Below are 11710 nucleotides of genomic sequence, written 5' to 3' on the forward strand. Positions count from 1 at the left end.
TTAGACATCACATTATTATTCTTAGTCTAACCTTTCATTTAAATATTTCCTTAAAGAGTTTAATATCAACTATCTATCATTTAATTCCACTATAAGATCTATGTCTATGCATCTATTAAATAAAATATATGTTCTTTTCGTTAGAGTATACTCACATTATCATATAAACTATTAAAACTGAAGTACAAAAATAAAATAACCCTTAGTTTTCCTAAATAATTACATATCTATGCCACTGGATTAAATATATCGTTTAACATATTACCTACCATTGATTCACTTTTAATGAACTTGCAATTGTCCGTTGCTGGTGGTGAGATTGGGTTTCACCAATTGTTATTTCTTTGCGTTTCTCCTGTTCCATGGCGATTATGATCGATTTTTAATGGTTTCTATGGTGAATTCAACACTGCATCTCTTCTCTGGCATGGGGTTTGTCCTGCGTCAAATCTGATGTGGGTTTTGTCTCCCTTCGGGATTGTTCTCTGGCACTTAATGAATGGTTTGTCTGGTTTGTTGTCGGCGTTGGTCCGTTGCCCTTTTGGGTTGGCGATTTTCTGTCTCATCTGAAAATTTCAGGCGAGATTCATGGTTGCTAATTGTTCAATTGGTAATTTCAACCGCCATGGCCGGATGATATCAGTTGTGTGTCGTGCTTCTCTGACCTATCACTTATGCTCTCCTTTCATCTCCTGGCATCTGAGAGTTTTTTTGGTTACTCATCATTGGATTAATGTGCGTCCTTTTATGGAAGGGTGTATGATTCCAGTCAAAAGTTTTGTGTTTCTGGTAAGGCAGAGAACGTATGTTTCTCAGGGGGATGGACTTAGTTTTCTCTAAAAACCAGTCATAGTCACTTCAAGAACACTAACAGCAACAAAAGAAAAGAAAATAACACCAGTGGTGAAACTCTTTCTTCGCCTTAGGGAAGGTCCAAACCGTTTTTATTATCATAGCAGTTCTTCTTATTTGCAGAAAGAACTGTTGTTAGCAAACTTTTATGCAGAAATCTGCAGTAGCAATCGATTGAATTATCTTGGTTTCAAATCTAAGAACAATTTTCTCCATGTATAGAAAAAAAAACTCACCATGAAAAGCATCAGCACCCACAAAAAGATAAGGTTAAACTTTCGTGGTGGATGTGAATTGTTCGTAGAAGAACACTGAGTTTTTTTATACTTTTGGTCAAAAGAACACTGAGTTTCTGTTTTTTTTTTCTCGGAAAAAACAGGCTTTCATTCATGTTTTCAGTCTATAATGATCTTAATGTTAATTTGTTAAGTACCAAATACCAATTTTTTATGTTAACGAAAGGGGCCAATTGTTTAATTTAAATTAGTCCTTATAAAATTAGCAAAAATTCTTAACTTATTTTGTATTTTCTTATTTCGTATTCCCTCCGTTTCAATATGATTTATGTTCTAGAAAAAAAATTGTTTCTCAAAAATCTCTATTTTACATTTTTAATGTATGTAATAATAGCAAATTTTAAATTTCAAAAACTTTAATTGCATTTATTAAATATTGATTGGTTAAAAATCATAGGAAATATCTAAACACATAAAATAATACATTTATTGTAAAAAAGTTTCGTATTTTCTTAAGAAGCGTGAAAATTTTAGAATATACATTTTTTTGAAACATAAGGAATATTATGCGAGCACTGTTTTAAATGTTTTTGTCTAAATATTATAATTTCATAAGATCAACAAGTGTACAGTAAAACCTCTATAAATTAATAATATTGGGACTATACTAAAACTATATTTTTATTAATTTATATAGATTATTAATTTATCGAGATACTAATTGAACCAAAAACTCAATTTGTGACTATGAAATTATATTAATTTATTGAGATATTAATTTATAAATTATTAATTTAAAGAAGTTATACTGTATTTAAAACTTTCATATTTTCCATTTAAGTTTTAGTTTTTCAAATAGAATCAATAGAAACATTATATATGAAAAACACAATCTCATAGTTTATAAATGATCGCTAAAGACATCGAGCAGAACACAACTTTATAAAAAATTATGAATATATAATTAAAACATTTAAACAATTATGTTTACGAAAGTGTTAAATGTTAAATACATAGACATAAACCCGTGCGGACGCACGGATCAAAACACTAGTTTATATTATATCATAGTAAAAATATAATAATCCATCTCCTTTATTATAGTCAAATGAATACAATAAATATCTCCAATATAAATATAACACGAGTCTAAGTTCTTAAAAATAAAAATATAAATAGATAGAAACAAAAATAAATATTACACATGTTATTAAAAATATAAATATTACACGAGTAGGTTGACAAAAAAATACAAATATTACGCTAATCCTTTTTTTTCATCAACTTATACAAACTTAAACTGAGTAGGTTGACAAAAAGATACAAATATTACATGAATCTTTTTTTTTACACGAATCCTTAGCCAGTCATTATACAATTTTGACTTTTTGGTCTGATTATTTCCTAAACAATTGATTCAATTAACCAAATAACTTAAGAACACGTTTCCTCTCATCATTAAACTATAATTATCTTAAACACAAAACCCCTTTTAATTAAAAACAATTATTTGGAATCAAATATTGATGAATCTTAAAATTTTAAATAGCTTGATACAGAACTTTTGAAACTCAATAATAAAGATATCAGAACACATTTTCTTAGATGTTCAAATAATCGAGGTTTGCTTTGAATATACACTAAATAGAATATACTAACGTATATTCTTACTTAAATAACAGAAACATCAATTTATACTTTAAAAAAACGATTATTGGAAAACCTCTTCACCAAGTTGAGTCTACTATGCCTAAAATCTCGGTTACAATCAAATATTCACAATCAAATTATCAGATTTGCAAAATCATGAATATGAAAAACCCTCTTCTCCAAGTTTATTCTACTATACATAAAATCTCGATGTCAAGAGATTTTGTATTTATTATATCTGACTTAATAGGTTAGAAAATATTCATTTTCTCCCACTAAAATGTGTGTACAAGTACTTGTCTTCGTATTCATCATTGGACATTCACAAAACTTTTAGAAAAAAATCCCAAAAAGCATAATGTCAAAACCAAATCGTATTGGTTGATATTATATTAGTGTTTTCACTATACAGTTACAGTATAACATCTTTAAATTAATAATCTTAAAATTAATATCTCTATAAATTAGTATAATTTCATAGTCTCAAATTGAGTTTTTGGTTCAATTAGTATCTCGATAAATTAATAATCTCTATAAATTAATAAAAAATTATAGTTTTGGTATAGTCCCAACATTATTAATTTATAGAGGTTTCACTTTATATCTCTAATACACGAATGAAAAGTTATTAATAGGAAAAACAGTTTTAACATTGTTCTTAAACAATATGTTTTAGACAAACTCAAAATTATATAAAACCACATTATGTGAAAAGGACAAATTCCAAATTGTATTAACTATTATAGAATATATGTTATATGTCAAAAATAAAAAAAAATAAAATCCGCGCGGTCGCACGGATCATGATCTAGTAACTTCTTAAACTACAACCTTTATTGATTTCTATGTTCAAACACTTGCACATTTCCTCTCATTGCTGAACTTGTCCTCCCCTAATGGAGTGTAGACCTTTAATTTAGTAAGGAATGAATATGTTTGATCAAAAAAATATTTGAGAAAAGTCTTTGGCTAAGTTGACGCCACAGCAAGTCTTTGGCTATAGTCCATCGCTTTTGGACCGTCTGCAATTTTATCATTAAAGCATATTCTCATTTAAAGGTCCCCAGCAAAGAAAAAACATGCAGTACAGTCCAACTAAGGAGACTTATATTTATATACAAACAGAATAGTACTAATAAATATCATCAAGGAATAATAACAACTCAATAACCAACACAACTGCAAAATTCTTAAGGTGGACCACTAGGGCTGGACATTTTATCCGTTAAATTTGATTCGATTCGTTATCTGTTGCTATTCGATCCGAAAATTCCGGATATCTGTAAGCTTTCAAATCAAATCAAATACTAAAATTCAATATCCGTTAAAATCTCCCCACATATTTGTTGGTGTAATAGTTGTTCTTAACTGATTGATATGTTCTATGCGCTGATTTTGGTTACAAGAAGTCAAGAACTTCTTCATCATTATTATTTTTTAGATTTTTTCATCATCAAAATCTTTTTTCTTTGGGTTATTTGTGAAAATGTAATTAAAAATATATTTTTTGGAACTAGGAAATATGATATTAAAAATAGTGATTATAGAATCGAGAACATGGAAGTTGGTTTGGAGAATTTTGAGTGGTGATTATAGAATGGAGAAAACTAATAATACAAATCCAACCAAATAACAAGGTTTAACTCAATATTTGTTTCTTTGTATTTTGGTCTTAAAAATATTTATAAATCCATTAAAATCCAATTTCAAATCAAATCCTTAAACAAATCACTGCTATTGAATAACATATAATTTTGAAATCTATTTTAAATTTATAGAACCAATAACATTGAATTTGACTTGATTTTAAAATCTATTTTAAAATCATAAAACCAATAACACTAGATTTACATATGAATTTTAAAATCGTAGAACCAATAACACTGAATTTGGCTTTGATTTCCAAATCTATTAAAATACACAAACCAATAACACCTCCTAAGCAAATCACAAATATTAAAATTTGGGGAAGCAAATATCTGATCCGATCCTTCAATATATAAATACATGTATATTGTGATTATTTTTAAAATTTTAAAAGTATAAAGTTATATAATTATTATTCTAACATATGATTTGACAGATTCTATTCACATTATTTTATATCAAAGTATTACATAAAACGAAAGAAAACATTATGACAATTATAATCTTTTGCTTAAGTTTTATGTTATTATAATTGCTAACTAAATTTAAAAATTTACAAAATATGTAGATTCAGTCTTTCTTTTAATTTTTATCTTTTATATCATGCAAACAAATTTGTATCAAATTTTAAAGATTATTTGTATTAATAAAAAAATGAGATATCTGTAAGTATTCGCGAATATCCGCAAATATCTATTTATTTTTCGGATATCAGTTTTTCCGATTATCCAGGAATTTTTCCGAAGCAAAACAAATTGAAAAATTAGATATTCATAACATTCGAAGCAAATCACAAATACCTTCAAAAACCCGGATATCCGATCCGTATCGAGTCCTACCTGCCAGCCATTTCCCTTGATGGGAACAGTACGACTTTTCTACGTTCTCTCCACACCATAAATTGACTTTAGTTCCTCATGAACTCAAATATACCACACAAAAACATAATTCTAGAGAAAGAAAAGACAGCCATGTTCGCGAAGCTCCTCACCATCGTCTTCTTTGTCATTCTAGTCTCTCAACTCCTAAAGTCCTCTTCCCAATTTCTCGACAACTTCACTTACAATGGCTTCCATCCTCCGTTAAATCTCATATCCCTCCAAGGAATCGCTAGGGTCACGCCCACGGGTCTATTAGAGCTAACCAATTCAACGTCGCATCAAACCGGTCACGCCTTCTACACCCAACCAATCCGGTTCAAAGATTCTCCAAATGACACCGTCTCATCCTTCTCCACAACATTTGTCTTCGCCATCCACTCACAGATTCCAACCCTTGGCGGCGACGGCATCACCTTTGTCGTGGCCCCTACCTCCAGCCTCCCGTTTGTAAGATCCGGCGCCCAATACCTCGGACTCTTCAACCGCACGAACAACGGTAATGAAACGAATAATATATTCGCTGTTGAACTAGACACGATACAGAATAAAGAGTTCAATGACACGAATGATAACCATGTCGGGATCGATATCAATAGCTTGAAGTCAGTGAAAAGTTCGCCGGCGGGGTACTGGGACGAGAAAAGTCAGTTTAAGAACCTTACGTTGATCAGTGGTAAGCCCATGCAGGTTTGGGTCGAGTATGATGGTCTCACCCATCAGATCAACGTAACAATGGCTCCTTTCAACCATGATAAACCTATAAAACCGCTTATCTCTACTGTCAGGGATCTGTCCCAAGTTTTTCTGGAAGATATGTTCGTAGGTTTCTCGTCTTCAACTGGTTTGATTAAGACAAAACATGTTATCCTTGGGTGGAGTTTCCGGCTGAAGGGGAGAGCTCCTCCGTTACACTTACAAAGTCTTCCAAAATTTATAGAGTCGCAGTACAAGAGAAGCGGGGACACACCGTTGACTTCCGTGTTTATTCCAGTGTCAGTTCCCCTTGTGTTTATGATTTCGCTCATCTTCCTTGCGTGCTTCATATTAAGGAGGAAAAGAAAGTTTACAGAGAAGCTAGAAGATTGGGAAACAGAGTTCAGGAAGAACCGACTCAAGTTCAAAGACTTGTACTATGCCACCAGAGGATTCAACGACCTTCTCGGATCTGGCGGGTTTGGAAGCGTCTACAAAGGTGTCATGAAAAAGAAAGAGATCGCCGTGAAAAGAGTGTCGAACGAATCCCGACAAGGGTTGAAAGAGTTTGTGTCTGAGATCGTGACTATTGGTCGGATGAGTCACCGGAACTTAGTCCCTCTCTTGGGTTATTGCCGCCGGAAAAAGGAGCTTCTTCTGGTGTACGAGTACATGCCCAACGGAAGCTTAGATAAATATTTGTATAATAGTTCCGAGGCTACCCTCAACTGGAAACAGAGAATTACAATCATTAAAGGTGTGGCCTCTGCTTTATTCTTCCTCCACGACGACTGGGAACAAGTGGTGATTCACCGCGACATCAAAGCCAGCAACGTCTTATTAGATGTAAATTACAATGGGAGACTCGGAGATTTCGGTTTAGCTCGGTTGTGCTGTCACGGTACAGATCTTCAAACCACTCATGTCGCTGGGACATGGGGATACCTAGCCCCCGACCTCATGAGGACAGGAAAGGCCACGACTGCTACCGATGTTTTTGCGTTTGGGGTGCTCCTACTAGAAGTTGTGTGCGGTAGACGTCCTATTGAGATTGATAATGAGAGTGGTGAGAGGGCCTTGCTCAAGGATTGGGTTTTTGAGATTTGGAGGGAGGGGAACATTATGGATGCTAAGGATCCAAATCTAGGGACAGAGTATGACCAAAGAGAGGTTGAAATGGTTTTGAAACTAGGTTTGTTGTGCTCTCACTCCAACCCCCAGGCTAGACCAACGATGAGACAAGTGTTACATTACCTAAGCGGAGATGCAATGTTACCAGATTTGTCGCCTTTGGACTTGTGTGGGAGCGAGATGATGTTGGAAACCCACCATGAACTTAGCGAGATAGGCATGCTTACAGGTGGATCTTCAATGGTTGATTCTGTACTCTCCGGTGGGAGGTGATTTTTGAATATCAGAATGTTTGTGTGCCTTACATTACAGATTATAGAAAAGTTCTAACCGCATGATCATGTTGTTCATGAAATAAATGAAACTTTATGAACTTGTTTTACATAAACTTTTTTTTTGACAACGTAAGCGAACAAAACTAGACTTAGGTTGCATCCTTTTGGCTAGCAACAGGGGCTAATGACCATGGGGCACAACCATTCACATAGGGTATCTGTAGCTCGTGTGATCGGATTCCTTTTGCCAGGCCATCCGTACGGATGTTCAACGATCGTGATACGTATGAAATGGAGAAGTACTGAGGCAACTTGCTAAAGCTTTAATTTCGTCTAATTCTGTTGCCAGGGCCGGCCACTCCTCTTCATCTTTCTGTATCAGGTTCACCAATTGTTGACAGTCATACTCAAAATGCATTATCATGGATCGCCTTTTAATCGTTTCCTGTAGTGCCCATATAAGCCCTTCAGCCTCCGCGTGTAGGGGAGATTCTGCCCTGTTTCTTCGCTTTGCCCCGAACAGGATAGTCACTCCTGCATCCAATATCACAAATCCCATACCAATGTCTTCTCGATCACTTAACCACGAGGCATCTACCAGACATCTCCACCTTGGAGGACTCGGCGGTGTGATCGCTTCATGTTCTCCCTCCATAGCAATGTTTGGCTCGGTTTCTTCCATCGCTGGTACGAGCTGAGCAATGGTCCAGCTTTCTGCTTCACTCGTGGCTAGTTGAAGTGTGTCTAGCGATGAGAAATCCTTGTTGTTGAACAGCTTTTCATTGCGCGCTTTCCATATGTACCATATTATCCAAGGAAAGATCTTCATCGTTTCTGCATTTCCGCCATGTTCCTTTGCCTTCCGTAGAAGATAATCTATATTTTTAAAAAGGGATTGTCGCGGGAATAACCCCGGAGCTGCAGGAATTTGGGACAATGCCCAGCACTGTAGGGCAGGTGGGCACGCGAACATAGTATGGTTAATGATTTCAGACTCTGATCCTGCGAACACAAGTACTCTCTTGCGCACATTGTCGATCTCGTAAGCTCTGCGCCGTAGAAATTTTGGTATGCAAACTGTATAAATGTCTTATATATTAAAAGAGAATCATTGTTATTTAATGCTTTCACACTAAATTACACATATGACAATTTTACATCGACTTCATTTTGAGTATGCTGATGTGTCGACCTCACAATTATTTAACAATTAATATGTTCACATATTATTATTTTTTAAATTTTACCCAGTGCCGTGCGAAGCTTTGATGAGGCTTGAGGCGAATATAAAAATGGGGCCTCTTAAAATAATTTTTTTTTGCCAAAAGTATAATATATAGTTAAAAACATATTAAAAACTAAAACAATAACTTGAAAAAACCTAAGACATAATTTTTCTTCCTTTTTTTTCAATAAATTCTTTCACCAAAGTTTCATAATCTAAATTCCTAAGTAAATCTCTTTCTATAGATATGACTGCTAGATCATTTAGCCTTTCCTGTGACATGGTTGATCGTAGATAAGAATTTATTAACTTTAGCTTGGAAAACTTCTTTCAGCAGTTGCAACTGAAACCAGAATCGTCAATAATATTTGGTAAGCAATCCATGTGTTTGGATAACACTCTTCTCTTCTTTTTAAGAAGTTCAAAACGTCAAGAGGTCTCTTGTAATCTTGTGGCAAAACCCCTTTTAGAACCATTAGTTCAAAACACAAATCGTCCCCAATAACATCAGAATGATTTCCATGCTTTAAAGCAGCTTCAAGATTTGTACAAGATACCATCAAACTATCTTCACTTGCTGACTTCAGTTTATCCAAATCAAACAAAAAACCAAATGTTTGTTCATACTTCTGAAATTGCTCAAATCTTGTTTCAAGAGAACAAAGAGCTCGATCCATGACTTGAAGGAAATAAGAAATTCTGAAGCTCTCTTCTGGAGATAGATCTATAGACTCATCTACTAACTCTGATTCTTCATCAAAAAACTTTTTTCTTTTGATGACACGTTTTTTCTTTGCTGGGAACATGGCTTCAATCTCCATAGCTTCTGCAATTTGTTTAACATCTGGTTTTGCACTTTCAAAGCCTGTCTCTCTATAACTCCGGAAAAAAGAAACAAGTCCTTTCAACTGGGAAACAGCAACTTCAATATTCATGTCTTTTGACTGCAAACTCTTGCTTACCGTGTTAACAGCAAATAAAAGCTTGTACCAAATCACCATAGACAATAAGAATTCATAATTTCCAATCCCATGTGTCTCACTTGTAACAAGACACTCAACAGTGCTTTGTGTACTCGGATCATCAGTAGTCTCTGCTATATAAATTAAAGCATCTCTTATCTTTGGAGCTTGAAATCTAATTGCCTTAACACAATTAAGATGACTTTCCCACCTAGTCTGTGATAAAGATTTCACTGTCAGACCTCCCACCTTGTCTTCTAAAATTTTCCAACGCTTCGTTGATGATGCAAAGACATTATATATACACTGGATTATCCCAAAAAATGATATGGCTTTGTCAGAAGTGTTTGCCATGTCACAGAGAGCAAGATTAAGACTATGACAACCACACGGCGTATAGAAGGCACGTGGATTAACATCTAGGAATCTTTTTTGTACTCCTTTATGTTTTCCTTTCATATTGGATCCATTATCATATCCTTGTCCCCTCACATCATCAATATCTAAATCAAGAGAAACCAATACATTCTGAATCTCACGGAAAAGCCCTTCTCCGGATGTATCATTAACTATCAAGAATGTGAGAAAAAAATCTTCTATCTTAGCTCAAGCTGTTGACACATCAACACATCAAAGGATAAGAGTCATTTGTTCATGATGACTAATATCTGGAGTACAATCAACAATGACTGAAAAAAATTGCACTTCAAATCTTTTTAATGATCATACCTTTGATCTCATCAGCCATCATTGCTATCAACTCATTCTGAATTTTGTTGCTGAGATAGTGATAACGAGATTCCCCATCTTCAAACCGTCTAACATGTTCTCTCATTACCGAATCCCACTCAGCCATTGAATCAATAAAGCTTAAAAAAATTCCATTGCCATCTACTTTTAGCTTTTCGTTTCCCCCACGGAATGCTAAATTTTGTTTAGCTAGAGTTTTACCAGTGAAAAAATTCTGACCGTGACATCTTTCCAATGATTTCTCTCTCTGCTGAGTTCTTCTTGAATGTGCTTGTCAATGGTTTGGTTTTTCTGCAGCCTTAATTCAAGTTCCATCCACTTGCTCATACATTTGATATGCTCATGACTTGTCTCATGGTACCTTAACCTTTCCAAAATATTTTTCCAATCATTGAATCCCTTAGATGCCATGTGACTCGGATTGTTGTCGCGAGTGAACAACTTACAACAAAAACAAAAGAGTTTATCTAGTGTTTTTGAATAAACTAGCCAACGTCTGTCTTGCTTCTTTCCATTGCTCAAAGATCTTATATAGTATGCATGAGAAAAATGTCGACCACTTGCCTTCTCTCTTGGAAACACAAAATCACTTGGTAGTCTTTCAGCAGGACCTTTTTCAACCATGACAAGCCTTAATCCAGGTTTGAATTCTCCCCAATTTCCAGGATCATAAATATCTAAGATTCTGCCGATATCGGTATTATCTTGATCGTTCACATCATAATTCTCCTTTTCACTTAGACTCTCATCCTCGTCAATGTCAACATCAACATTATCTTCATTCTTCTTTTCTTCTTCGTTAACATTCTCATTATTTATTTCCTTCTCATCTTCCATTGGATCATCAAACTCATCACTACTTCTATCAGATTCATTAAAATTTGCTGGTTGTTGTACAAGAAATCTGTCCATGGAACCTTGCATTGATCTCGTCAATGCATCAGCTTTCTCTTTTCTTTGTCTTTTTTTGGCTCCCGATAGATATATTCTCTTTGGAGGCATAATTTCTGAAATTAATAAATAATAATTAGAAATAATCACTTCAAAAAGCTAACAAACAAAGCTATATTAGAATTCTACAAAGAAAATAAATACCTTACTACAAAATTTGAAGATCTGGTGATCATGAAATAGCAAGAGAGAGTTGATGGTAAATACTAAATAGAACAAAGACAAAGACGTGTGTTGGCTTGAAAAAAACAGATTGATATGAGATTGTGTTTGTATATACAATATTTAGGAACTAGATAATAATCCGTGCCCTGCGCGGAATGAGTTTTCTCAAAAATGTTGTATTTAAATATTATAAATAACACATATTTTATTATCAATAACCATTTTTACATTTGACTAGAGATGGACATTTGGATACCATTTACTTTAGTTTTGTTCTGTTCGGTTGAAATCT

The 11710-nt window shown here is 34.1% G+C and overlaps 2 protein-coding genes and 1 pseudogene across 2 annotated transcripts; 1 reads left to right on the top strand and 2 right to left on the bottom strand.

The window, feature by feature from the left end:
* The first annotated feature begins 5327 nt into the window (after nt 1-5327).
* LOC108827172 (L-type lectin-domain containing receptor kinase IV.4-like) lies at nt 5328-7487 on the top strand. Its single transcript, XM_018600523.2, has one exon. It carries the CDS (start codon nt 5357-5359, stop codon nt 7361-7363), a length of 2007 nt encoding a protein of 668 aa, XP_018456025.1. The 5' UTR covers nt 5328-5356; the 3' UTR covers nt 7364-7487.
* Nucleotides 7488-7633: 146 nt separating this feature from the next.
* Nucleotides 7634-8194, bottom strand: LOC108825031 (uncharacterized). Its single transcript, XM_018598378.1, has one exon. It carries the CDS (start codon nt 8192-8194, stop codon nt 7634-7636), a length of 561 nt encoding a protein of 186 aa, XP_018453880.1.
* Nucleotides 8195-8901: 707 nt separating this feature from the next.
* Nucleotides 8902-11304, bottom strand: LOC108825032 (uncharacterized; annotated as a pseudogene).
* Nucleotides 11305-11710: the final 406 nt, after the last annotated feature.

Source organism: Raphanus sativus, chromosome 9 (assembly GCF_000801105.2).
Source record: "Raphanus sativus cultivar WK10039 chromosome 9, ASM80110v3, whole genome shotgun sequence".
In the NCBI taxonomy this organism is placed as follows: Eukaryota; Viridiplantae; Streptophyta; class Magnoliopsida; order Brassicales; family Brassicaceae; genus Raphanus; species Raphanus sativus.

Coding starts and splice junctions, on each gene's coding strand:
- LOC108827172 (XM_018600523.2), top strand. CDS start 5,357: ATGTTCGCGAAGCTCCTCACCATCGTCTTCTTTGTCATTCTAGTCTCT.
- LOC108825031 (XM_018598378.1), bottom strand. CDS start 8,194: ATGAAGATCTTTCCTTGGATAATATGGTACATATGGAAAGCGCGCAAT.